At 55.0% G+C, this 27,381-nt stretch overlaps 4 protein-coding genes across 4 annotated transcripts; all 4 read right to left on the bottom strand.

Moving 5' to 3' along the window:
• Positions 1–1,824: 1,824 nt before the first annotated feature.
• Positions 1,825–7,472, bottom strand: KLK9 (kallikrein related peptidase 9). Its single transcript, XM_026488292.2, has 5 exons — positions 7,430–7,472; positions 7,102–7,258; positions 3,703–3,968; positions 2,427–2,563; positions 1,825–1,977 (listed from the first exon to the last, which is right to left on the bottom strand). The coding sequence occupies exons 1-5, from the start codon at positions 7,470–7,472 to the stop codon at positions 1,825–1,827; spliced, it is 756 nt and encodes a 251-aa protein (XP_026344077.2).
• A 3,672-nt stretch (positions 7,473–11,144) lies between these two features.
• Positions 11,145–14,920, bottom strand: KLK10 (kallikrein related peptidase 10). Its single transcript, XM_026488325.4, has 6 exons — positions 14,822–14,920; positions 14,267–14,371; positions 13,411–13,594; positions 12,518–12,792; positions 12,244–12,377; positions 11,145–11,740 (listed from the first exon to the last, which is right to left on the bottom strand). The coding sequence occupies exons 2-6, from the start codon at positions 14,355–14,357 to the stop codon at positions 11,588–11,590; spliced, it is 837 nt and encodes a 278-aa protein (XP_026344110.1). The 5' UTR covers positions 14,358–14,371; positions 14,822–14,920; the 3' UTR covers positions 11,145–11,587.
• A 1,611-nt stretch (positions 14,921–16,531) lies between these two features.
• KLK11 (kallikrein related peptidase 11) lies at positions 16,532–19,373 on the bottom strand. The gene is made up of 5 exons (XM_026488326.4): positions 19,307–19,373; positions 18,690–18,846; positions 18,043–18,308; positions 17,362–17,498; positions 16,532–16,980 (listed from the first exon to the last, which is right to left on the bottom strand). The coding sequence occupies exons 1-5, from the start codon at positions 19,344–19,346 to the stop codon at positions 16,828–16,830; spliced, it is 753 nt and encodes a 250-aa protein (XP_026344111.1). The 5' UTR covers positions 19,347–19,373; the 3' UTR covers positions 16,532–16,827.
• Positions 19,374–21,921: 2,548 nt separating this feature from the next.
• KLK12 (kallikrein related peptidase 12) lies at positions 21,922–26,259 on the bottom strand. Its single transcript, XM_026488316.4, has 6 exons — positions 26,102–26,259; positions 25,887–25,942; positions 25,263–25,422; positions 24,230–24,489; positions 23,178–23,311; positions 21,922–22,279 (listed from the first exon to the last, which is right to left on the bottom strand). The coding sequence occupies exons 1-6, from the start codon at positions 26,128–26,130 to the stop codon at positions 22,124–22,126; spliced, it is 795 nt and encodes a 264-aa protein (XP_026344101.2). The 5' UTR covers positions 26,131–26,259; the 3' UTR covers positions 21,922–22,123.
• Positions 26,260–27,381: the final 1,122 nt, after the last annotated feature.

The following is a 27,381-nucleotide window of genomic DNA, read 5'->3' as shown; positions in this document are numbered from 1 at the left end:
GGGACTTGGCATTAAGATTCCTAAGTCTTGGGGAGGAGGGGGCCGGGGTCCAGATTCCTAAATCTTGAAGGAGGAAGGAGTCTGAGATTGGGGTCCTGGGTCCTGGGAGAGCAGGGGCCCGAGGCCTGATGCCCGTGTCTGAGAACTGTGGCATCTCACCTTGCAGAATCCAGGGGGCGGGGTCACCGACTGATTCAGACCCAGAGTAAGAGGCCCCAATACTTCAGCTCTGTCTGCCTGGTACTAGGTTCTGGAGGCTTTTAACTGGGAATCCCCGCCTCCCGCTCCGCCTCCCGCTCCGCCTCCTCCCGCTCGGGAGCCCGCAGAGCATCTGGGAACTGGAACCCTGTGTATGAGTGAGGAGGGGCTGAGGGGCTAAGGGCCTGAAAGGGAAACTTTGAGGGGTGCGGGTTGTGGTGGCTAGGATCTGGACCTCCCCAGGCTTGGGAGAGAAGGACAGAAGGACGTCAGTGCTGTGACTTCTGGGTCTGAAACAGAAAGGGGCAGGGACCCGGACAACTGACTCCGAGGGAGGAGGGGGCTGGGGATCTGGACTCAGGGTCCAGGGGAGGTAGGGGTTGGGGGTCTGAACTCCTGGTCTGAGGGAAGAGGGAGCTGGAACCCAGAATCCTGGGTCTGAAAGAGGAGGGCGCTGGGAATCTAGACTCTGGTGCTGGAGGAGGGGCTGGGATCCAGACTGTAGGTCTGAGAGAATAGGGACTGGGGGCCCAGACCCCGAACTGAGGGAAGGGAGGTGAGGTCTGGACTCCTGGACCTGGGAGGGGAAGGAATGGGGTTCTGGATTCCTGAGTCTGACGGTGGAGGGGGCTGGGGACCCGAACTTTTGGGTCGGGGATGGGGGGAATAGGCTGAAGTTTTGGTCTGAGGGAGAAGGGGGTTAGGGGCTGAATTCTTAAGTCTTTTTAGGAGTGACTTGGAGCCTGGGTTCTTGTGGTAGCAGGGGGCTGCTGCCACTAACTGGAAATGGAAGAAAGATGAGTCTTCTGAGGGCGGAGCAGGCCGCGCCCGCTGCCCCCTGAGAGGTCCAGGATCTGGGAAGGCAGGTTTGGGAGGTAGCGTGACCTGGTTTCCCCTTCCCCTGGGGGCGACGGGACCAGCCCAAGCAGAGCCCAGCGGCCTTGCTGCAATAGGGCTGATGGAGACAGACTTTAGGGAGGACCAGTTACTAGGGGCTTAAGGGGGAATTGCTGTACGGTGGCTGTTCCGTGTGTACCCATCGCCGCCCACCCGTTGCCCTTCCTTCATCCTACAACGCAGGCAAAGGGAAGGCGCGGCTCCCCGCGTTTATTGTAAAATCTTCCATTGAATCTGAATGAATCGAGACCCTCCCCCAACTTCTCTCAGTCGGGTCCCCGCCAGGATTCAAATACCCAGGGGCGCGGGCGGAGAGGCGGAGCCCGACCGTGCATAGGTGGCTAGTAGGGGAAGCTACAGGGCCCCTGACGTCACGGGGGCGGGCTCTCCCACTGAGGGGGCGGGATTACAGGGGGCGGGGCCCGGAGGGGAAGTCTCATTGGGCAAAGTTCCGAGGGGAGGAGCTGTCTGAGGGAGGTGCTCCTGGACCGTAGCCACAGGTGAAGCTGTTCCACGCGGGTGGTGCCAGCTCTGGTGACGTCACGGCGGCGGGGCTACAGGGGCGGAGGTGTATCCCCGCTGCTTTCCGACCCGGCCGGCCCTGAGGGCGCCAAGCCTGAAGATCCAGAAGGCGTCTCGGGGCAGGTGAGGCCACGCTCCGAGACCTCTGAGGCCAGAGCTCTGCAGTTCCCCGCTACCCTCCTCTCTTGTCGCCCACGGCACGAGGGCTCAGTTGTCTTCCATGGTCTTTCGGATCCAGTCCACGTAGTGGCACACGCTGGTGTACACAGCGGGGCGCCGGGGTTTGGAGCAGGGCTCAGCACCCCCGGACACCACACCCGCCAGGGTCCCATCGCAAACCAGGGGACCCCCAGAGTCACCCTGTGCGCGGCAGAAGAGCAAAGAAACGTTTAAGCAGGTGTATTCATGATATTACACTGGCCACTTCCTCTCAGGAAGCCCCCAGTTTCCTCCTCTCCCAACACCTTAGCATCCAGGCGGCCAGTCCCTCCTCCCTCAGACCCAGGAGTAAGAGCTTATAGCCCTCACCTCACCCCTGCACTTAGGACTCTGGGATCCTAGTCCTCTCTTCCCCCAGGACTTAAAGTCTGTCCTCCCAGTCTCTCCTCCTTTAGATCCTGAAGTCCCGGCCTCCAGTCCCCTTTAAATCCAGGAATCCTGGCCTTGGCCCCATCCTCTCCCAGCACTCAAGTGTCCCGGATCCCTCCTTGCTTTCATCCAGGAATTCTGGGGCCCCCAACTCTCTAATTCCCTAGGATCCAGAAATCTGGCAGGATACCCATTCCCCTCTTCCCCAGAGTAGGTCTTACCTGGCAGGAGCCCCGGCCGCCCTCCCAGAGGCCAGCACAGAGCATACTGTCTGAGATGTGGCCCGGATATGCCCGACGGCAGAGTTCATGATCCAGGATGCTGATGTTGGCACATTGTAGTGTGAGAGGGTACTGCACTGTTGGCAAAAGACAGCCACCCATAGAGTATCAGCAGCTGTGCCCATCACACTCAGCAGCCCCTCCCCCCAGACCCTTCCCTAAGGAACCACTCTCAAAGATAGAAAGACTCTCAAAGATAGACTCTCTCTATCTCAAAGATAGAAACAAGAGATGGTGACAAAGAGAATCATAACATAAAAGAGAAACAGACGTTTGAGGAGAGGGAGAGAGCCAGAGAGAGAGCCAGAGAAACAGAAAGATGGGAGAGCCAAGAGCCAAGAAGAGATACATACACGACCCACAGAGAAAAATAGAGACCACGGCAGGAGTTAGACCTCTTAAGGGGAAAGAGATTCTCAGAGGAAGCAACGAAGAAAGAGAAAAGAGCAAGAAACAGTCCCAGAGATGCCAAGGGAGAAGGTAATGAGAAAAGGAGGAGACATTTATGGTCATTGACAGAGACAAAGATAAAGACTTAAGAGATTCTAGACACAGAAAGGGAGATACAGCGTGTATAATATAGAGATGGATAGAGATATGCATATATCCACATATATAATCTAGGGGCATGGATTCAGATGGGCTTGACAGGCAAATAGAAGTGGGTGGAGGGGACTGTGCGGACACAGCAGCCAGTAGGGGGCACTAGAGTGGCCCAGAGAACAGCATCTGGTCCATTGATGCCGCCCAATTGTCACTATTTGGGGAATGTGGGTCCCACGTTGCCAGTTCTTTGAGTTTTCTCAGCAACTGCAGAAATTTGGCTTTTACGTAAAATCTCCCAAGCTCAGACTCTTTTTTCAAGGCATTTTGAAAACAAAGACTGATGTGGGAGGCTAAATGTGGTTAATGGGTTGCTGATTTATGACTCTGAGAGACGTAGGCCTTATTTCAATTCTATGAAGTGTATATTTTCATATTTAAACATCTCTGAAATCAGGTGCGTCTTCCAGCAAATGGTGTCATACAAGGATCAGGGGAACTTTTTTGCCCTGTTTTTAGTGGTTGTAAATAATGATACATCTAGTAATTTACAGCATCTTGGATTTTTTCCTTATCTATCTATCAAGAGAAGAAAAGGCAGAGATAGAGAAATAGGGGGGATTCAGACCCTCAGCATGAGACAGAAGGGATTGGGTTGTGGGCAAGGCTATACCCTTAGGACTGGACACGGCCCCCCAGCCCGAGATGAGACACTGGGTGCCTGGGGAGACGCAGGTCTGGCTGAGGTTGAGGGGCTGCACGGCAGGTCCCAGGTATGCCTTCCTGGGCAGACGGATCAGCATGATGTCATCACTGTGGTCATGCGCCCTGAGGTCTTTGTTGAACCCAGGGTGGGGGAAGAAGTCGGTGGCCCGGAACAGTTGCTCTGGGCCCTCCCATTGCCAGAGGTGGTGCTCCCCAAGGCGGACCCACAGATACCTGTTGGGACAGGCTTCAGAGGTCAGGCTGGGTGTCCACCAGGATGATACGGCTCCACAAGCCCTACACTCTCTCTGGGCCCCATCGTTTCTGTATGACCCAGAGTGCTGTGTGACTTAAAGCAAGGCACACACCCTCTCTGGGCCCCACCTTCTCACTCCATCCCTTCGTCTGCCTCTACCTTTGTAGCTCTCCCCTAAAAGCTCACACCCCTTCCTAGTGCCATACCAAGTGAGCCACCTTCCTTCCTGCCCCACCTGGAGCCTTGGTGGTGACCTGGGTCCCCTGGAACTGTGTAGGCACATGGGGGCTCCACCTACCACACAACAGCCCCACCCCCTGCCCCCACAGGTCTGGTGGCTTCTGTGGGGAGTGGCTCTGTGTGTGTGTGGTGTGTGTGTGTGTATGTGTGTGTGCATGGACGGGGATGGGAAATGGAAAATCCCCAAGCTGGGGTCATGCATGGCCTTAGGCTTCTCCTGTCAGCCATATCCCTCACCCTCAATGCGTGTCTCTCTGAGGCCTGACCTCAAGCTCTCAGTTCACTTGTTCTGCTCTGGGCCCCTGCCCTGGACAACTGGGGACTCTCTGGGGATGTGCATGTCTATTCCTTGGCCTCTGATCTCTGACCTTAAGGACCAGGCTTATGACTGAGAATTCAGGATTGGAAAGAGTATGAGACATTATTTCTATCTCTGTCACCTCGTTGCCTGGGCTCCGTGTCTGGGAAACCAATTTCCCCCAACTCGTCCTCAAGCCTGAATCTTTCCTACCTCCATATCTCTGCTTCTCTCCTTAGTCTTCGGAACTGAAATCTGAACATTCTTCTTCTGGTCTTAAGTACAGACCTGAGCTGAAAGAGGCCCTATTGTGGAGCAATGCATGATGGGAAATTCCCACACAGCATTCTGTGCTTCATTCAGCACCTGTCTTTCATTCCTGGAGAGAAGACTATCAGAACAAGATGGGCTACCCCTTTCCAGAGGTAATATAGAAATTCTGGATTTCTGCATCAGGTAGATGCTAAGATTCTGTTGGAATTCTAGAATTCCAAGATTCTAACACCCTAGGAATCCACGATTCTAGAATTCTATGTTCTAGAATGCTATGAATCCAATATTCTAACATTCTATATTTCTCTAGGTCAAAAGTCTGGGGTTTTAAGATTATCTGAATGAAATCAAGGATTTAAAGAGCCTAGAATTCTAGTATTCTGGGTTTATAAAATGAATTTCATCAATCTAGAATTCTGTAATTATTTTTTTATGTATTTTAAAAAGATTTTATTATTTATTTATTTGCCAGAAAGAGAGGGAGGGAGAGCACAAGCAGGGGGAGTAGCAGGCAGAGGGAGAAGCAGGCTCCCTGCTGAGTAAGGAGCCAGACACAGGACTTGATCCCAGGACCCCGGGATCATGACCTGAGCCGAAAGCAGACGCTCAGCCAACTGAGCCACCCAGGCGTCCCTAGAATTCTGTAATTCTATGATTTTAGAAATTTAAGAATCTAGAGTTCAAATAGTTTGAGACTCTAGAATTCTCTCAATTAAAACTTTGGGGATTTTAAGACTCTGGAAGGATAGCATTCTAAGATGTTTAATTCACCAGATTCTAGACGTTTATATTCATAAACGTCTAGAATTCGATCGATTCAAGATTCTAGAATTCTGCAAGTCACAGGATTCTGGGATACTGTGAATCAAAGATTCTAGGACCATGAGCTTCTATATTCAATGAACCTAGTTAGAATACTGAACCTAAGATTCTAGGGTTGTGCTGGCCAATACAACTATTGAGCACTTGAAACGTGGCTGGTCCAAATTGAGACATGTCCTATGTGTAAAATACACTTCTGATTTCAAAAGCGTGGTATTAAAAAAGACTAAACTATATCATTCATAAGTATTTAAAAAGGGATTGCATATTAAAATATTTGTTTGACCATGAGAGACTCTTGACTCCGGGGAAACAAACTGAGGGTTGCAGAAGGGAGGGGGTGGGTGGATGGGGTAACTGGGTGATGGGCAGTAAGGAGGGCACGTGATCTCATAAGCACTGGGTGTCATACGCAACTAACGAATCATTGAACACCACATCAAAAACTACTGATGTACTATATGTTGGCTAATCGAATTTAAGTTTAAAAAATAAAATAAAATAAAATAAAATAAAATAAAATAATGGTTTGAGGGTGTCAAGTTAAATCTATTATTAAAATTAATGTTAATCCTTTCTTTTTTACTATTGTAATATGTCTACTAGAAAATTTAAACTTGGGGGGCGCCTGGGTGGCACAGCGGTTAAGCGTCTGCCTTCGGCTCAGGGCGTGATCCCGGGGTCCTGGGATCGAGCCCCACGTCGGGCTCTTCTGCTATGAGCCTGCTTCTTCCTCTCCCACTCCCCCTGCTTGTGTTCCCTCTCTCGCTGGCTGTCTCTATCTCTGTCGAATGAATAAATAAAATCTTAAAAAAAAGAAAGAAAGAAAGAAAGAAAATTTAAACTTGGGGCACCTGGGTGGCTCACTTGGTTAAGTGTCTGCCTTTGGCTCAGGTCATGATCCCAGGGTCCTGGGATCAGAGGGACTCCCTGCTCAGCAGGGAGTCTGCTTCTCCCTCTGCCCCTCCCCCACCTGTGCACACACACTCTCTCTCTCTCCCTCGCTCTGCTCTCTCTCGCTCAAATAAATAAAACCTTACAAAAAAAAAAAAAGAAAAGAAAAGAAAAGAAAATTTAAACTTAACTATGTGGCTGGAGTTTTTACCCACAGGGCCGCGCTGCTCTAGGCTCCTAAGATTCTACCAGTCTGAGTCTCAATTCTAGAATTCACCGAAACTAATGTGGAATTTCGTGGATCTGAGATTTTAGGAGTCTGTGACTCCGGATTTTTCTGGGTCAGAGTCTAGGTTTCCAAGAGTTTTGAATTTTAGACCCTTATAATTAGATTCTTCGGGACTCTAGAATTTGGAGGGTCAACTCTGATTCTAAGAGGTGAACTTTTGGGCACAGAAAAGAAGGCGAAATCCCTCCCAACCACAGCTCCCTCCCTCCTCTACCGAAGGCCCCTTGCCCCCCTCACCCCTCCCTTACCTCCTAACCCCCCCCCCCCCCGCCCCAGTGGCGCCCGGGTCACTCACGGCTTGTGGCAGTGGGCAGCTGTGAGCAGCCAGCGGTCACTGATGAGCGAAGCCCCGCAGAAGAGGTGGGTGAGGTAGAAGAGCCCGGCCTGCCAGGGCTGCGAGTTGGGGCGGCACTCCTCAGCCCCGATGGCTCGGGTGTCTGCCCAGCCATGCCCTGGGGTGAGGTGGAGGCAGAGGGGTCATTGACAGGCACGGTGGGAGGGCTGGGGGAGACGGGCTAGACGCCTAGCAGGAAAGAGCGGAAGCCTGGGAGGTCAAGGGCGAGCTGCCTGGTGGGGCTCCCGGGACCGCGGAAGGGCAGCGGGACCGAGGGCTGGAGCCTCACCTGCCAGGAGAGAAAGCAGAGAACAGACGAATCCCAGCCTCATGACCTCGGGGTGCCTGGGTCTTGAGCACGCGTTCAGGCTGCCCTGTGCTTCTTGAAGGTAAGCCATGCCATCTCCTTCCTCCTCTCTGGGGCCGCCCCTGTGATTAATCTGGGTTGGGAAACGTCCCAGGGGGAGGGGGAAGCCCTGGGGCCTTGACTGGGGGCCTTGGAAATGGAGGCAATGCAGGGGGACCCCCCCTGAGCCGGATGAGCTGGGCCAGGGCTGGACTGAATGGGGGAGGAGCCCTGGGATGCGGAGTCCTCCTGGGATCTCCAGAGAGGGGAACACTCATTCCCATGATCTCAGGATGCAGGACCTGGATACAGGATGTTCTGTGGTCTGGAGGAGGAAGAGGGAAAGACAATCCCTAAGGCTGGTCTGGAGGAGGAAGAGGGAAAGACGATCCCTAAGGCTGGGTCCTAGGTTTATCTTGAATGAAGCTGTGGTGAGCTAGGACCTCTGTCTGGGGCAGGCTGGAGGGATACGCAGGAAGACACCCCCCCCCCCAAAAAAAAGCAGGTGAGGATTGGGAGAAAGAACAGAGACTCAATAGGAAGAAGGCAGGCCAGATGCGGCAAGGCAGGGAAAGAGAGAGAAAATTTAAAAAAGGAGAGAGGAACAGAGGTACAGAAGGATCCAGGGTGAGGGAAGGAGAGAGAGGGAGAGACAGAGACTGAGCAAGGCAGAGACCACAAGAGCCACACACGTGTAAACCCCCTACAGAGCCCTCCCTGCCCCGGGCACGTGGGTCCCTTCCTGCAAGGACAAAAGCCTCTCCTAGAAGGTTGAGGAAATATGGTTCCAACTGGATTGACTCACTCTTGTCATAAGCTACTCTACCCCCTTCTTCATATCCCTACCACCCAAGACCCACATGCCCAGCCTGCCTGGAATAAAGCACTTTCCTTTTCTCTTAATACCACCAGATCTGGGCCAAGTCCTGAGAACATTGCCCTGTTTTTTTCATCTCCCCACCATTGTCCTTCCCATCAGGCCATCCTACCTGCCTCTCTCCCCATCCCTCCTCCTCATCAGATGGGCAGCCCCTGCAGGGCCAAGCCCAGCTCTGATTCATCTCTGTGTCCCCAGAATCACCCATTCGGGGCTGAGCTCTCAGGAGGCCTCAGGAGATGTTAATTAAATGAGTGAATGTCTTTCTCCATATTCTTTTCCTGGTAAACTCCTACTCATCCTTCAAGATTCAACCTAAATGCCCCCTCCTCCAGGAAGTCTCCCCTGATTTCTCAAGGAAGAACGCATCTTTTCCTCCCCTGGACACTCAGAGACTCCTCCACTTTCTGTTGCTATAAGCCTGATTATCACTCTGAGTCTGGGCTCCCCTTGAGTGTGTCACTTGGTGTAGTGGCTTAGAGCATGGACTCTGGAAATGGACCACCTGGGTCCAACTCTCAATGCGGGCAATTATTAGGTGTGTGACCTTGGGCAAGTCACTGGACCCCTCTCAGTTGGCCCATCTATTAAGAAGTAATAATAATCCAGGTTGGGGGGCGATTGAGTGAATCCATAGGAAACACAACAGTACCCGGCACACGGGAGGCATTCGACAAAGGCAGAAAGTCTGTCCGTCTCCTACAGAACCCTGCACCGCCCCCATTATAATACACCTCGCTCTTGGTTGTAGGGTGTCTTTCTCTCCAGACAGGGATGGAAGACCAGAGACACTATGGGTTATGTGCCATACTAACTGCTTCTGATAACATCTCCATAGCTACCTTTTTAAAAAATATTATTTACTTTTTTTTTTTTTTTAAGCAGGCTCCACGACCAGCATGGAGCCCAACGCAGAGCTCAAACTCAGGACTCTGAGATCAAGACCTGAGCGGAGACCAGGACTCAGATGCCCAGCTGACTGAGTCACCCAGGCGCCCCTTGATAACTACCTTTACTGACCATACTCTGTGCCTGGCAGGTAAGCATTTCATATTATATTGTATCATCTCATTTAATTCTCACAAGAGTCTATCCGATCTCTATTCCACAGAGGGGAAAACTGAGGTCGAGAAAGCATTCAGTAATTTCTCAAGGTCACAAAGTAAGTGACAGAAATCCATTTCCTTCTCTACCTGGTACACTCCTACTTATCCTTTTAAACCCCAAGCAAATGTCCCCTGATCTGAGAAGACTTCCCTGACTCCTTCGGAAAGAGTCCATGGCCTGTGGGCACCCTGTGCCTCCATCTGGTGCAGCACTGATCAATTTCTGTTAATCCAATGATGTATTGAGCAGCTTCTGCGTGCCAGGCACTGTACCAGGTACTTAAGAAAACTCACAGTGAATAAATCAGAGTCCCTGCTTTCACGGACTGAATCGGGAGAGAGAGGGGACAGACCGTTATGCAGTAGACAAGTAAATGAGGTCATTTCAGCTCTAACAAGTGCTGCAAAAGATATAAACCGAGCAATGGATCATTGTCTTGATGAGGGCAGGGGACCCCTTTCACTGAGGCAATCCTGGAGGGCTTCTCTAAGGAGGTGACTTTTGAATAGAAACCTGAATGACAAGAATGGAAGTCTTGCCTGTCTCCCTGACCTGACTAGCAGCTCCTTGAGGGTAGAGCTTGGGCTGATTCATCTCCAGGACCTAGAGTAGGACACAGCTCAGTAAACACTTGTACCGTGATGACTAAAGGAACCGGCGTTGTGCCTTAAAAAATGAATCGAGTTCCCACCTCCTTCTCTTCTGAGTCTTGCATGACAAACTCAGCTGATATGCCTGAGTGGCGTTTCCTGGGTGTGCTAATGGGGACAGAGGAAGGGAGCCGGAGACTGTGTGCCAGCCTTCTGCGGGCTCTGCGAGGGCAAGGACCTTGTGGTTGTGTGCCCAGCATTCGGCCTGCCATATAACAGGTGCTCGGTAAATTGGCGTTTGAAAGCGCAACAAGGGCAACCGGTGCTGGATGGGACATTTCTGTTGTGTATGTTCAGCTGAGGTTACGTCTCCCCAGTCCGGGCTAAATGGAGGTGCCCAGACATCCGTTAGCCCCGCCTGGGTGCCGTGTAGAGCACCCCCCAGAGTAGGAATATTTACATGGAGACACTTCCAGGGAGAGGAAGAGAACCTTTCTCCTTCTGAATTTTCAGGGTGAAATTTCCAAGCCAATTTGGGCTAGGGTGGGGATGGCGGTGGGCTGGGGCTTATGGGCGTTGGATCAGAGGAGAACGGGGATACAGTGGAGCGGGACTGCAGCTTGCGGTTGGTGAGGGGCTAGATCTCAGAGGACTTCTTTACACGAACTTAGCACCTAAGGCGGGGAGGGTTCCTCTGGTCTTAGAGGCTGAGATGAATCCGGGGTGAGGTCCCTTGGGTTCCAGTGGCCCCAGGAGGGCACAGAAGGGACCAGATGACTCAGAGGTGGCCCAGCTCCTGCTGGGACAGGAGGAACTGGTGTTGGGTGGACCCAGACATGGGGAACAGTGGGAGGGAGGAAGGAAGTGGTTAAGGGGCGCTTCACGGAACTTGAGAGGAAGGTGGGGAATGTGATTCTCCCATCAGCCCTGAGGGATGGCGATGCTGAGGATGGGGCGAGGGGGCTTGGGACTGGGGGCTACCCCTGTGCTTTTCTCTCCAGGACATGGAGTCATTCTCACCAGGACCCGTTCACAGATCATGACAACAGGTAGCATTTATCAGGGCTCACTACCCCCTGCGTTAATGCTTTACTGATAATTACCATAGCAACCTATGCACACGGGTGATGTGATGTCTCTTCACAATGCATCTGTGAGGTAGGCACTTCATTGTCCTGGTTTTCCACAGGAGGGGATAGAGGCCCAGAGAGGATACTTAGCTTGCCCGAGTTCACAGAGCAGGGAGAAGCAGAGGGAGGCAGGGTGAGCGTGTGACAGCTTCTCTCAGACACTGCGTGACCACCAGCTTCCTCACTTCTCTTGAATTAAATTTTGCCACCATTTTTGGGCCTTTGGCTTCAAAGTGCGCAGACAGTGGCAGTGGGTGGGGGGAGGTGAAGGAAGAGGAGAGATGTTAGCAGGTGTGGATGGGCGACGGCGGTTCGAACGGGGCAGGGGGAGAGTCCAGCCCCTGCAAATGCGGAGGAAGGAGCAAGGGGCGGCTGGTGGAGTGGCAGGGCCTCTGGGTCAGTTGGAGCGCATGGTTTTCTCGATCCAGGAGCTGTATTTGCAGATCTGAGTGTAGACAGCTGGATGCTGAGCGGAGCCGCAGGGGTAAACGCCCCATGAAAGGATGCCCTGCAGGGTCTCATCACAGACCAGAGGGCCACCAGAGTCACTCTGGGGGTGGGAGGAGGAGAGATCAAATAAATACACGGACCCAAGGGCTGCCCCTTGGGGGTCTGGGAGAGTGATGGGGAAGGGAGGGGTTTGGGCAGGGCTGGAGTTACGTTTGGGTAAAGATGAGCTTGGGGTGGGGCTGGAATTAAGCATGAGCTTGGGTTGGGATGGGGCTGGACTGGGGGTTGTGGACAGCAGGTGGAGGGATGAGAATGGAAACATGATGGTGCTGGGATTGTAGCTTGTGGCAGGCAAGGGGATGAAGGCGGGTGGAGAGGTAGGGATGGGGTCGGGGTTTAGGAATGGCCTGAAGATGGGAATGCAGTTGAGGATGGGGTGGGAAGTGGGTCGAGCTGGGAACGAATAAGGGGGAGCCGAGGAGATAGTCAGACACGGGGATGACACTGGGCTGGGGTTGGGGACGGGCCCGGGGCCTTCTGATTTCTCATACCTTCCCTAAGCTAGCTCCCATGAGTCAGAGACCCAAACCGGTCAGTCCCTACCTGGCAGGGGTCCTGACCCTGGTCCAGTCCCGCACACATCATGTTGTTGGTGATGACACCAGGGTAGAAGACCTCGCACTCTTTAGGGCTCAGGACAGTGACCTTGGAGCAACTCAGGCCCTTGTTGTACTTCACTGATGGGAGAAAACAGAAGGTAAACCCGGGGCCAGCCCCTAATCCTCCAGGACCCAGGAGTCTATGCCCTCAACCCCTTCCTCCCTCAGACCCAAAGTCCTGGACCTCAAGGTATTTCCCAGGGACCCCCAGCTCTTGCCTCTTCGGGTAGCCGTGGTGCCCCAGCCAGCAACCTGACACTCGTCTCCAGGCTGGGCACAGCGGTAGGGCAGACGCAGGGTCTGGATGCGAGGCCCCAGCACAGCGGGCCTGGCCAGCTTCAGCAGCATGAGGTCATGCTCATCTGTCCGCCTTGGCAGGATGGGGCCCGAGCCCTGGTGGTACTTGGGGTGGATAACGTGGCGAGTGGTCCGCCGGAGCTGCTCGCCCTGGAGCAGGAGCAGGTGGTCGTCCCCGATGCGAGCCCACAGAGGACTAGGGAGGGAAGAGATATATGGGGGCAAAGGCTTCTTAGGGACTGGGACCAGACTCTGAGTCCCTGGGAAGGAGGATACTGGTAGCAGGGTAGGAGCCTGGACTCCTGGGTCTGAGGGAGGAGGGGTCTGAGGGTGAGGACTTCTGGTCTGAGGGAGGAGGTGGCAGGCGAAGAAGGGAGCTGGGGACCTACGTTTTTGGGACACAGGTAAGAACGATCGGGTGTTTGGGTGCCTGAGTTCTGCAAGAATTGAGGGCTGGGGGTCCACCTGGGTAAGCCCTCTTCCTTCCTCCCTCAGTGGAGACTCATGAGGTGAACAATTTCCTTAGTTCTAAATTCCTGACCACACCAGACCCTGACTTCCCAGTTGCATACAACTATCTACCCCTCAATGGAACCCAAGGAGTATCAACAAGACGGGGTGGTGGACGGGCCCAGAAACGCTTAGAAGGACCACACCGCCCCCTGGCGGCCACAGCACACCCCCCCCCCTCCTCCTACAGGAAGCCCTCCAGAACTGACTCCCACATGGACTCAAGTGCGGCAGCCCTTCCCGCCCCCACCCCGGGGCCTGCCTCCACAGCCCCTCCGTGGCTGCCCCGAGGAGCTACCCCTACTTGCTGTTCCCGCAGTGCGCAGCTGTGAGCACCCAGCTCTTGTCCACCAGGACGCCCGCGCAGTGGAACGAGAGGCCATTGAAGAGAGAGACCTGCCAGGGCTGCGAACCGCGTGCGCATGGAGCGCCCGAGGCCACGAGGTCCAAGCCCGTGTCGTTTCTGGGGAGCAGCACCGCCTCCGCGGCTGGAAAAAGAAAAGGGGTGGAGATCAGAGCAGGCAAGACAAGGGCTGAGTTTAGGGCCGGAGCTGGGGGGCCCACAGCCAGAACCAGGGAAGCTGGAGGGGGTGGAAATTGGGTGTCCTGCAGGAACCGAATGAAAGTGGGAGGAGAGGGACGGCGGGAAAGAAGGAGGAAGGAATCGAGCGGACTGGAGTGAGGAGAGCGAACTGGGTGCGTCTGGAGGGACAGGGACAGAGCGCCGCGCTCGGAGCAGAGCGGGAATGGAAGGCGACGGGGCCACCAGGGGGCGAGGATAGAACGTGGCGGAGCTTGAGGAGAAGGGGCGGGGACAGCGCAGCGGGTGGAGAGGGGCGAGGGCCAAAGCACCGAGGCAAGACTGGGGAGAAATGGGCGGAGCAAGAAGGGGCGGGGACAGCATGAGACCGAGAGAGGGGCCGGGGTGAGTAAGGGGCTGGGAAAGGAACCCCGGAGAAAGGCGTAGGGATGCAGGCGGAGTGCGGGGGGCGGGACCCCCTGGAGCGGAGCTCGGAGAGGGGCGGGGCTGACTTAGGGGCGAGCCTGCTCCGGATCGGCGGGTGGGTGCTGGGGTCCCCAGAGGAGGAGTGGTGCGCGGGCTTGGTGATGAAAGCACACTCTACCAGGAACCTCCCGCCAAGCCCTGTCCCCCGCCTCACCCCAGAGTTGCGTCACGAGCAGCGGCAGCAGCAGCCTCGCCAGGGCCCGGGTGCCAGAGGCGGTACACAGGTGGAGGTGCGGGGGTCCCATAGCCAGGACCGAGGCTGGGGGGCGAGGACGAGTTAAAACAGATGCCCTGTCAGAGACACCCGCACACCCACCCCACCGCGCCGGTCCGCCCGGCCTGGGCCAACCCAGCCCGCGGAGACCCGCTTAACCTTCGGCCCACAGCCTCGGGGGCGGACGGACGGATGGGAGATTCGGGCCGGAACACGCGATATGGGCACAATGACCCTAATGACGCCCCTCGTGGCGTCCTCCTGACCTACCAATGCCCGAAGGGGGAGCGAGGTCCCAGCCCGAGCTTTCCTGGACTGCCCGTCAAGCAGCGTTTGGGGTTCGCCCTCCTGCACAGGTGGGCGGGGGTCCGAAGCTCAGAGGCGCGCGCCATCGATAGGGAAACTGAGGCTCAAACAGGGCTGCCCGAGACCCGAAGGTACCCACCCATGCTCTCGCGACCCGCCCCTACTAGGGGGAGGTGCATCCCTCCTCACCTGGGAGTCGCTGCTGGGAAGGAGGGAGGAGACCCAGAAGTGCGTCTACCCCGCCGAGTGGGCCGCTGGAATCCTCAGCCCTGGGACCCCTGGCTTGGCCTTCCCTTTTAACCTCGAAGAGCCCGGAAATTTCCCCACCCTCCCCCCCGGGGACTCACTCCCTCCCTTTCCCTCTCCCTAATTATGCTGTGGGTGGGACTGGCACCCAACCTGGGCCCCAGATTCCTGCCCTGGGAGCGGCCCCGGGAATACAGGCTTCTTCTAGAGCCCCAAACACCCTTTTTGGAGCTGGACTCCATGGGGATTCCCCAGGTCTCCTGTTTCAAAAAGTCTTCTCAGGTGGGGGGAGAGAGGATGCCATGTTCCCAGGTAGCCTCAGGGGCTCAGAGATAATGTTGGAGAGAGGCGATGATGACCAAGAGTGAGGAAAATAAACAGGGAAATGCATACTTAGGGACTGAGAAAAGCCAGAATGCTGGCCAGGAGAGAGGGAGGCAGAGAGATAAGACAGATGGAAGGAAAGAGTCAAAGTCGCACAGAGGCACCCAGACAAGGAAAAGAAGAAATCACAGCGATAGAAAGGGGGCAGAGAGAGAACGAGACAGAGCCCCAGAGACAGCGCGAAGCTCTGTGCTGAGCCCATTCCCATAGCCCGAGCCGTGGGCTCACTGTGTGTCCCAGTGACGAGCACCCCTCTTCCTCCTGCTGGGGGGGGGGGCGCTGCACATCACACCCAAGTGTGCTCACATCGCGTCCTCCCTGCCATCAGTGTGCCTTCAGGTGACACACGGGCCCATGAATCATGGGAGGCCAAGGCCACAGAGGAGGGTCAGTATCACCTGGACCAACTCCCTCCTTTCAGGTGAGGAACCGAGGCTCAGAGAAGGCAGTGACTCACAGAAGGTCACACAGCAAGTCTACCCAACAAACGGGAGGTCCCAGTTCCAGCTCTGGGCTCTGACTCCTCCTGCCAGCAACCTCCCCTGAAAGGCGAGCAGGACGTCAAAAAAGATCCTGAGTTCTGGACCAGCTGTGGGGTATCCTCTCCAGTGGGAACTGAGTTAACTCCAGAGGCTGTTGGGCTCTGCACTACCCGGTGGAACTCTCTACAACGGTGGAAGTGCCCTGTATGAGCCACTCAGGACAGCAGCCAGATGTGGCTACAGAGCATGCGCTGGGTGGGGAGCATGACCAAAGAATTCCTTTTCTGATTTTTGGTCATTTTCATTTAAACGGCCCCATGTGGTTAGTGGCTATGGCACCGGCCAGCACAGGTCCTGGAGGAACTACCGCGCCTGGAGGTTGGAAAGGAAAACAGTGAGAGCTCCTTGTCTTAGGTCTTAATTATGTGCAAGGTGGCTTATTTTACAGATAAGAAAACCGAGCCTCAATCACGGCAGTTTCGCTTGGTAATTAAGAAATCACCTTGCTTAAAAAAAAAAAAAGAAAGAAAGAAAGAAAGAAAGAAAAGCAAGGAAGGGAAAAGGAAAGACAAGACCTTGCTTTAGATTCCTTGCTCGTCTCCTTACTGGCTGTGGGACTCTGAGCACGTGACTTGTTTCTCTGTGCCCAGTTTCCTCATCTGCGAAATGGGCATAATAATGGCACTTAATCTTTGTGAAGATTCAGTTGGTTGATATGTTTAAAAGCCCTTGGACCGGGGTCTGGCATATAGTAAGCAATCCAAAGATTCATTCATTCATTCATTCATTCATTCAGTATTTATTGAAACCTTGGTGAGAGCCAGAAACTGTCTTTGGGGCTTGGGGATACAACAGAGAACCAAACAACTATTCTGTCTCCCAGAATCACAAATTAGTACAAGTCAAGATTTGAACCCGGGCCTCACTGATTCCAAACCCCAAGTTGATTATTAAGCTACAACATCTCTCATCATCAAGGAGGCTGAAAATACATAAAGGTGTCCTCGCTCAGGCTTGACGATTAACAGAAATGAGCAAGAGCCATGTCTCCAAGTAGGGATCGGGGTGTTGGGCTGGTCCTGGCTAGTTGTTCTCCATAGTCTTCTGGATCCAGTCTACATATTTGCAGACTTTTGTATAGACACCAGGCTTTTTGGTGACAGCACATGGATCCTGGCCCCAGGAGATAATGCCTTGAAGAGACCCGTCACAGACCAGAGGGCCCCCAGAGTCACCCTGGGTATGGAGAGAGAGATAACCAGTCAGAAAGGAGGAGTGGCCATGGGAGGGGGGCAGAGTTGGGCACTGTGTTAGGGAGGAGGTGGTGCTGAGATGTTGTAGGGATGGTGTTAGGAGTGGGGTAGAGATTAAGGATGGGGTTGGCGAGATGATTGGGGACGAGGCTGGAGCTATCAGGGGACGATTGGGGCTGGAAATAGGGGTGGAGCCGGGGTCCCGTGGAAGTTAGGAATGGGAACTAGGGGTGGATGTGGAGTTGGGGTCGCAGGGGGAGACGGAGTCAGGGTTGGGAATGAGATTGCAGGTGTAGACGAAGAGACATAGAGGTAGGAGACGGGAATGGGGATGTGGTTGGAAACCCAGGCCCTGCCCCCTGACCTGGCAGGAGTCCTTGCCCTCTTCCCGAACACTGGCACACACCATGGTGTCTGTGATGTTGCCTGGGTAGGCCGTCTCACACTCCTCGTGCTTGATGATGGTGATGTTGGCGCATCGCAAGGTATGGGGCAGGTGCACTGTGGAAACGGCATGAAGGGGTGTGGAAAACGAGGGCCCCAGGTCCCCTTCCCCACACTACTGTGCCCGCTCTGCACCCACACCACAGCCAGTCCCTGTTCTTCTTGCTTGCAGCCAGCTCATCTCTGTGCTTGTAGCAACAGCACTGGTAATGCGAGCGAGTAAATGTATTATGGCATTCGTTCTGTCCGCACTATCTCTAATCCAGCCCTGGTAGGTGTGCGTGATTATCCTCATTTTATAGAGAAGAAAACCAAGGTTCAGAGAGGTAAAGCCACGTGCTGAGGTCCTACAGCGAGGATCTGGACTCACACATCATGTCTGTCTGACCCCAAGGCCCAGACTTTAGTCTCCACCCTCCCCTGCTCTTACATTTCCCCTCTTTTTTTTTTTTACTTATCCCACTACTGACACCCCCAGGGAGCCCCCTCTCGTACTCTCGTACTCTGGGACCCTCCCTTCTGAAGGTTCCTCTGGTTCCCTCTGTTCTTCCACAATCGGGATCACCCGCCCCTCCTCCGTGTCCCCCTCTGGAGCCCCTACACTGGGGGCTGGACGTGGTGCCCCAGCCGGAGATGAGGCAGCGGGTGCCAGGAGTGACACAGCGTGATGACAGGGTGAGCGGTCGCACAGCCCTGGTGATGAAGGCTGCTGTCTCCATCTTGACCAGCATGATGTCATTGCGATGGTCTTTGTTGGGGAGGCTGTTGTTGAAGTCTGGGTGGGGGAAGGACTCCATGGCCATTCGGGTCTGTTCACAGCCATCCCGCCGCTGGAGATTGTGCTCCCCCAAGTGAACTATGTATCGGCTGAGGTGGGAGAGATGGCGGTCAGAGATGGAAGGTCGGGGAGAGGCAGGAGAGGGCAGGTCGGGAGAGACGTGGAGGAGGGAGAAGGGATAAGAGCACCTGAGAGAACAAAGGAACATAGCCCCACTTCTGACCTCATCTGCACTTCCCACCCAAGTCTCCTTCCCAACCCTATCCCCATTCCAGCACCCAACGCCCTTCCCAGCCCCATCCCAGGTCCGACGCCTTCCATCTTTCCCTCCGATCTCAGTGTCCATTGTCCATGCTACCCTACCCACACCCATCTTGGACCCCATCATATCCTCCCCCACCCTCAAGCCCCTCTCCATCCATCTCTCCGTCTCCAGCCCCCTGCCGGCCCACCCCAGCCCCCGCACCCACGGCTTGCGGCAGTGAGCGGCTGTCAGGAGCCATTTGGGAGCGATGAGGGTTGCCCCACAGAGCAGCCTTGTCTTCTGGAACAGAGCCACCTGCCAGGGCTGGGAATGAGGAGAGCACTCGTACCCCTTGATGATCCTGGTCTCTCCCCCTACATGCCCTGGAGGGGAGTGAGGGCAAAAGAGGGGGCTCAGACGTGAGACAAGTCCCAGAAGTGGGGGTGGGGAGAACAGAAGGGGTGGGTGGTCTGGGTGCCAGCCTGGCACCCCGCGAGGATGCACTGTCTGGGTGAGCCAGGTATTAAATGATTGAAATCCTTCCATATGGGGTGGTCAGTAGCTACTGTTCTACACTGAGTGTCTCTGGCCCCACTGCAGCTGCCCTGCCCCCCCTCCCCCCGGGACGCTCCTTGACCTCTCCCCATTCCTGCATCTAAAGGGATTATTCTTGGCCCAGCAAGGGGCATTCGGGACCTTATTATGGCTCCTATATCCATTTAGATGCCCTATGGGTTATTCTGTGTTTTCAGCATTGGCTCAGTCAATATCCAGACATAGAGGGTTGAGGGATCCTTGCGATTGGAGTGGGAGGCCCCTGCCCTCCCCCATCCCCCACCATACCTGTCAACAGAGCAAGCATGATTAATTGAAGAATCATCATGGCCTGGAGAGGGGAAGGGCAGGCCCCAGGTTCTTCTGGGAACAAGAAGGGACAAGGGGCCCAATCACTTCATGGGGAGACTCGGGAGGGACTCTTTCATGCCCTCTCCTCCCTCCCCTGCCTGCTCTGGCTCCCCCCAGGGAGAAACAACAGGGTTGGAGGACCCCCCGAGTTCCCACAACGTCCCAGCCTCCAAACCTTTAAAATAAATCTTTGGAGTCAAGGTGGCCTTGGAGGAGCCTAATCTCAACTAGAAACTTCTCAGAGCCATAGCCAAGGAAGATGTGGCAGATGCTGGGAGGGGCTTTGGCGGGGGCAAGGGATTGGCTGGCCCTGTGTTAAGTCAGCCATGGTACCTGTGAGATGCATCTGGGAGAATGTTTTCCTTCTTGCCCACCTGAGAGGTGGCCAGGCCCCACCAGTGCCATTCTGCATCCACCCCAGGGTGATATGGGCCCTTTGAGGGCTGCCCGGGGTGCAGTAGGGGGCCCAGCCTGAGACAGGGTTCAGGCCCCGTCCTTCTGAAACACTGCCCCTTCGAAGGACAGACAGGTGGAACTAGGTGGGGCAGGTCAGGGCAAGGGCCAGTGCCCTCAGCTGCCCTGGCCTGCAGGGGGGTGGGGTGGAGGGCTGGATTCAGCTATCAAAGTGGGACCTGAAGTTGGGGGCAGGGCAGCAGCTGGAGAGACAGAGAGGCAGAGAGCACCGGCCCAAACCCAGAAGGACAGAGCAGAGGGAGAAATGGTGTGGAGGCAGAGGCAGCCTGGCTCGCTCCAGGAGCGCAGGAACCGGTGAGAGGGTCTTCCCTTCCCTCCCTGACTCACGGGCTCTGGGACTGGGGCTCTGGGTGCCAGGTGGTGGCGGTGGCCGTGGCGGCTGCGGTGGTTTGGGTGAGAGGCAGATTGGGTCAGAGCATCGGGGCGGAAGGCAGGTGCGGGGTGGCCCGATGACTGGGCCTCCTAGCCCTGCCTTACTGCCCTGGGGGTGGGGTGTGTGTGCCTGCCTGCCCGCCCCTGTCACCTCTCCAAGCCCCTCTTCTAGCAGTTTCTCCCCTCTCTCACATCCTTCCGGGTCTGTCTGTCTCTCTTCATCTCTGCCGGTTGCTGCCTTCTTGTAACTCTGTGGCCATATTTCTCTTTGCCTCTCTGTGCCTGTGCCTTTCTGTCTTTTTGTCTCTCTATCTCTGTGTCTCTCTCAGTCTCTCTCTGCAGGACTCCTTTAATTCTTTATCTTTCTTTGTGTCTCTCTCTGTCTCTGCCTCCCTCCACCTCGTTCTCCCAGGCTCTGTGTCTCTCCTCCTGTCCCTTCCCTTCCGTCCCCAGAGCCCAAGCCCAGGTGGGCCCCTGGCTTCCTCTGGGCCCTCCCTTCTCCACTCCAAGGAGGGGGGGAACTGGGGCGTCACAGAGGTGGGGCTGCTGCCAGCCGAAGGGGCAGGACAGAAGGGTGGGGGAGGCAGGTTGGGGCCTGTGGGAGTCAAGGCCCAGGAAAGGGAGTCAGCCCTCTGCAAGGCCCCAGCCCCTAGGGCTCCTCTGGGCTTTCACTTCTGGCCCCCCCTCCCTCCGCTCCCCTCTCCTGCTTCTGCCTCCCGGGAACCCTGGGGCCCCCATATCCAGCTGTAGCACTTACTCGCTGCGAGACTTAGGTCCGATGACTTCCGAATCTGAGCACCTCAATTTCCTGTCTGCCGATCCCTCTATCTCCGGGCCTGCTTGTTATCAGTGAGATCTCCTGCCTCTCTGTCTTGCCCTCCTTTCTCCCCTAACCAGAAGTGGGGCAAGACGACTGGGTATGGGTTCCTAAGGCAGCCAGCCCTGGCCTCAAACCCCGGCTCTGCCTCTTCCTACCACAGTGACGTGAGCCAAGGAACTCCACCCCGGTGAGGCTCAGTTTCTTCATCTGCAAGATGGGGGGACAGCCCTGCCTTGGGGTGGTTGGGAGGAAGACTCCAGGAGAGCCGAGCACAGCAGGCACCCAGCTAGTATTCCCACGCTGTCACCATCACCCCTCACTCTCCCACTCCAAATTCCCCTTCCATTCACTGGGGAGAAGCTCCCTTTGCACCTTTTGGCCAGCAGTGAAGACAGAACCCAGGGGGTGGGCAGGACTATTTTAAGACCTAGGCTGGGTCCTCTAGCTTCCTAAGGCTACACCCCGTGCTCCATCATCATAGACATATCAAAACGAACCCACATCCCACATTAAATGTAAAGGGTGCCTAACAGCTCCAGCAAAGCCAGGCTGGAATGGGCTAGGTGGAAGAATGTTACATTTTATAGACATTTAATTAAATGGTCGTGAATTTTGATTTTGCAATTTTCATTTGGTATTTTGGGGCCACTAATTTTCCCCCCTCAGGTCCTTCATGGGCACTGTTCCGAAAGTGCTGGATGGAGAAAAAAAATGGCCCTCATTTTTATTGTTATAAGTAACGTTTTCTCCTCCGTTCCTGCGTGACCCCTAAGGGAAAACTCTCGGCTCTGTGGTCTCTACTCCTACATGTGTGGGTAGGGGAATGGAGGGGCCTCCCTCCTGCGTCAGCCAGCACCGGGATATCAAATAGACAGACATAGCTCCAGTTACATTTATTCCAGGAAGACACACCTTCCTTCCTCCCCCAACCATGGGACTTAGAAGGGCTGGCTGGAGTTGGAGTTCTGCGAAGAAGATCCCCAGCCCAAGAAGAGGGGGAGCCAGGGGTGATAACGGAGGAGGCGTTGGTGCTCCGAGGGTCAGTCAGTGTAGCCCCCAAGCTGAGGGGTGGACCTGGGGGGAGCAGGTTAGTTCTTCCTCATGACCATCCGGATCCAGTCCACGTATTTGCAAATATTGGTGTAGACCCCTGGGATGCCTTTTTGCCCACAAGGCTCCACGGTCCCCCAGGACACCAGACCCTGAAGGACTCCTCCGCATACCAGGGGGCCCCCAGAGTCACCCTGGAATACAGAAGGAGAAGCAGCACCAAATGAGTAAGGGAGAAATCCTGTTCCCATTGACCTTTCCCCGACTCCCAAACCCATTCCCAGGTCTTGAAGACAGAGGCTCCAAGCCTGGTTATCAGAGAAGAGCATTGCTGCGTTCCCTGAATTCCCTCCACGGCAGGGACTGACCAACAGGGAAGAACACACTGTCCCTAAGGCTCCAATCCCAGGGCAGGCAGGACTTCATAAAAGGTGGGGGAGGGTATTCTCTCTAGGACAATAGCTAGAGCTCTGACCAATGAGTGAAGAGAGTATCTTCAAGGGCCAATCCCAGCAAAGGAGGTGGGGAACAATGGGAGTTCTATAGAGGACGATTGGCTGGGGTCCTGGCCAATGAGGGAAAGAGCACTGCCATCAGTGACCAGTCCCAGCAAAGGAAGGCGGGATCTATAAACGTTGTCTTAGGCACAAAGGCTGTAGCCTTAGCCAGTAGGGTGGGGCTGCCTCCAACCTGGAGGACCCAAAAAAACGAGGTAGCCGAATTCGAGGGCAGGAGAGGCCAGCAGTCTCTTTTCCTGCCTCCATCCTAGATTTTCTCACTCTCGCCTGGGGGATGGTATGGGGAGAGACAACCGGTTACACATCTCAGTTCCAAATCCCTGCCAGCTCTTTGCCTTCCCCTACCTTCCTCTCTTACACTCCTTCTCCTGGGCCCCTCCCATCTTTCCTTCTCTGTTCCCTACCCCTCTCTATTCTCCACCCACGCCCCCCTCTCTGTCTTCCATCACCTGGCTCTCCCTGCCTTATCCTGCGCCTCCCCTTCTTTCTGACCACATCTGTCTCTCCCCCATCCCCCCTGCTCTGTCCCCAACTTCCTACCCCGGGTGACCATGCATTGCCCTCAATCACTCACCTGGCAGGCATCCGCCCCTTCCTTGCCACTGGCACACACCATGTTGTCCGTGATTCTCCCGGGGAACACAGCCTGGCAGGTCGCACTGGAAACGATGGAGACATTGAGGCATTGGAGCAGGTCCGGGAATGGGTCTGGAGGTGGAAGATAGAAGCCACAGGGTTTCCCAAAGCTCCCCACTTGGGGGCCACCTTCCTCTACTCAAGGAAGCCAAATCTAAGTCTGTACCCTGCCCTTTTCCTGTGACCCTCCCCACTACAATCCACAAACTTCTGAATTTCAAATTTATGACTTTTTTTCATAGTGACCTTTGCCCCAGTTCATTGGCCCAGTCCCCGGACCTTTAACGTATGACTCTGAGTGCCATTACTCAAGATACCCTCTATCCCTCCAACCTCAGAAGCAATGAATCCAGACCCACTTTTCTCCTTAAATTCTGGATGCTGTGGCCTTTGACCTCCAATCTTACTATACTTAGATCCCAACTTGACCTCAGGTTCCCTGTCTGTCTCCAGACCCCACATTCCTTGTCTTCTCTTAAATTTCCAAAGTCAGCAATAAACCATTGGTCCCAACTCCAAAGTGACTTATGATCCCTGTTTATTTGACCCCAGGCTTCATGACCCCTAACCTCTAGGGCGTCTAATCCCAGATCATTGGTCCCCAATCGAATCCCAGTTTCCACCCTCAGATTATGGCCAGCTTGCACAACATCTGGATCCCACATCCTCAACTCTACAATGACCTCTAACACTAGAGTCCATGACCCATGACCCCAAGATCCTATTTATATATGCCTTTTACTCCAGTCTGATGAACCCTGCCATCACTCTGGCCTCTAACCATATCCCGATCCATGACTTCTGACTCTATACCTAACCCCTGCACCACTTTGACTCCCAAGACGCCTGGTCCTCCATGATCTTCGACCCCAACCACAGTCCTCACGTTTGACCTTGATCCATCCATCTGCTGAAATGGCATGCCTCCTGCTCTCTCACCCTACACTCCAGACTCTGCCCATCCTGACCCTGACCCTGATGTCCCCTTACTCCATGGTTGATTCGTGATGCCCCAGCCCGAGATCTGGCACTTGGTGCCGGCCGCCGCACAGGTGGTGGGCAGGGGCAGGGGCTGGACGCTGCGAGTCAAGGGGACGGGGGTGCCCAGTCGCAGGAGCCGGAGGTCATTGTCATGGTTGTGCCGGGCTCCCTGGTAGCCGGGGTGGGTCACGGAGAAGCCGCTGCGCCGGATCTGCTCCGTCCAGTCCAGCTTACTGAGGCTGTGCTCCCCCAGGCGCACCCAGTACCTGCTGGGGGTCAAGGCGGCTCAGCAGGGGTGGGTGGGGGGCCCTGGCTCCCAGGCCCTCCATCCTCTCTCTGCTGCTCTGCACCTCCATCTGTCCTCAACTCCCTGGCAAGCTTGCTCTGTCTCTCCCCTCTGTCACCATTTTTCCATTTCCCGTTTGCCTACTTCTCCTCCCCAAGCCCCTGCTTCTCTGTCCCTTTCTGGTTCTCTTAGCTGAGGCAGAGACATCCAACTGTCATGCTCACTGCTCTGTTCCCAGCACCTAGAGGCTGCCTAGGCTGTCAGCACCCTCAGCTCAAGGAACGAGTGAGTAATGCGTGGATTCTCTCTGTTCTGTGCCCGAATCAATCCGCCTCTTCATGTCTGAAACTTCCCTTTTGAAAAAACTTCGGCGTTTCAGACCTAGAAAGCTCAATCCCCTCATTTTACAGATGGGATTGCTGGGGCCCAGAGAGGTTGCCCAGACTGGGTCAGAGAAAGGCTGGGATGGTGACAGAGGTCATATGGGAAGGAAGGGCAACACAAAGGAATGGGAACAAGTAGGTGGGCAAGTTCCAGGACCCTTCCTGCCCTCCAACCCTACCACCCCACCTAGCCCCACCCCAGGCCCATTGTTGAGGAAGTCCTACTCTTGGTCTAACCTCAGACCTTCTCGTTGCAGGACCATCTCCTTAATCCTTGATACTCCCCTCTCCTGAGCCCCTACACTGAGGGCTCCCTTTCCCACCACCTTTCCTTTGCCTACCCCTGGAAGGGACCACCCAGACAGGGGCTTACCTGCCACTGCAGTGAGCAGCTGTGAGGACCCACCTGCGGTCAATGAGGACCCCCCCACAGCGCAGGTTGGTACCCTCAAACAGCCCCACCTGCCAAGGCTGTGAGTGACGGGCACATTCCTTGCCTTTGACAATCTTCTCTGTGGCCGGTTGACTGAGCCCTGAGGACAGGGGTGTGGGCCGGAGACATGGGGTCAGAGATCTAGAGATTGGGAGTCAGAGATAGGAAGAGAGATGCAGAGATGAAGACACAGAGAGGCAAGAGAAGGGCAGAGGCCCTGAGAGAGAGTTGGGAACAGGCAGACACAGACCAAGTGACAAATATGAAAAGACCCGGCAAAGCCCAGAGACACAAAGAGAAAGAGAAAGAGAAAAAAAGAGATACTTAAAGATAAGACGGAGACAGAGACAGAGATCCAGAGAGAGAGAGGGGAAGGACAGAGGCATAGTGACAGGAAGACACAGAGGACAGATGGACTGAAAAATACAGGGGGACAGAGGTGCCAGGGCCCCGAGAGCTGGAGGTGAGCAGAGGCACAGAGGCATCCCCCTGCCCTCCTCAGTGCCAAGCTGGGGACCAGACCTGGAAGGGGAGATGAGGCCCCAGTCCCCCTGGGGAACTCACCAGTAACGGAGAGGAGGAACAGGATGCTGGAACCCAGGGTGGCCCGCCTCCAGGTCCTGGGAAATGTGGGGGAATCTCAGAGATGGCCCTTTCCCTGTCAGCCCACCCTTGCTTTGCTCACCCTCCCACCAGCGACTCCCAAGAGGACAGGATGCTGGCCCATCCCCCTCTGTCTTGGGTGTCACCCCATTGGTGACCACCTGCCCCCTCCTCACCTTATCCCTCTGCCTGCTGGGTCCTCCATGTGGCTGTCACAGTTTCGGCCTCTCTGTCTCTGCTATCTGTCTGTCCACTACCTGCCTGTCCTGTCAGTCATCCACCTGCCACCCTGCCAGTCAACTCTCCCACTGTCCACCTGGCTTCTCAACCACCTGTCATGCTGCCCCACCAGTCCCCCTCCTTCTGTCTGTCTGCCCCAGACCGGCAGCTGACACAGCTTTTAACTCTCTTTGTCCCAGCCCATGCAATTTCCGGGTAGAGGGAAGGGGACCAGGAAGACATGGGGTGGGGCACCCTTTAATCCTGTAGAAACTCTCCTCAGCTAATGGCACCTAATTGAGCTTTACAACTAAATGGGGGGGAGAGGTTGGGGGAAGGGCCCAGGACGGTTGTGGGGGAAAGAGCCGACCTCGCTCCTTCTCCATTTCTCTCCAAGCCAGCGCCCGAGACCCATGACTCAAGGTGATCTGGGAGCTGAGTTCTAATCCCGATTCCTGGTGAGGAAGGCTGGGGAGGGTGGGGTGCCAACACCCGGGACCCTCCCTGCCCTGCGCAGGGAATAGGCAGGAGGGTGGGTAGCTAAGAGCTCAGGACAGTGGAAGGGAGAGGCAGGGAAAGCAAGAACAGAGAAAGCCCAGACAGAGACGAGAAGGAAGAGATTTCGAAACAAGTGATCAGGAAGAGACTGAAGAGGTCTGGAGTTGATTCTAACTGAATTTTCTAAGAGTGCAGTGCACCTGGTTTCCTTCGAAGAAGCCCACTCTTCCTATATGCATGTGGCCGATTTATCTAATTCCATGAAAGTTTGTGGGGTTTTTTCTGCATGAGGGCTTCCACGGAGAAAGAAAGGGACAGGGGACCGAGAGAGAACCAGGAACAAGACAGTCTGTGCTGTCTTCAACTTTTGATTTGTTTTGAGACACCACCTAACTCAACCCCTCTCTGTTTCTGGATTTCTGGGGGGCTCCGCTTTTACCAAGATGTGATTTACATGTCATAAAATTCACCCTCTGCTCCAGTCGGGAGCTGCCCTCTGGACCACACACCAGCACTGCCGGTCCACATGGCTCTTCAAGAGAACCTGGAAATTTAAATTTATGGTAGAACATGTCCTGATGTTAAAAGACTGGCGGGGCTCCTGACCGCCTCAGTCAGTAGAGCGTGCGACCCTTGATCTCGGGGTTGTTGAGTTCAAACCCCACGTTGGGTGTAGAAATTACTTAAAAATCATAAGAAATCTTTAAAATAAAATAAAATATTGGCAAAAAACCCCAAA

Source organism: Ursus arctos, unplaced genomic scaffold, assembly GCF_023065955.2.
Source record: "Ursus arctos isolate Adak ecotype North America unplaced genomic scaffold, UrsArc2.0 scaffold_19, whole genome shotgun sequence".
In the NCBI taxonomy this organism is placed as follows: Eukaryota; Metazoa; Chordata; class Mammalia; order Carnivora; family Ursidae; genus Ursus; species Ursus arctos.
Note: the sequence above shows the minus strand (reverse complement) of the source record. Positions and strands in the feature narration are given on the sequence as shown.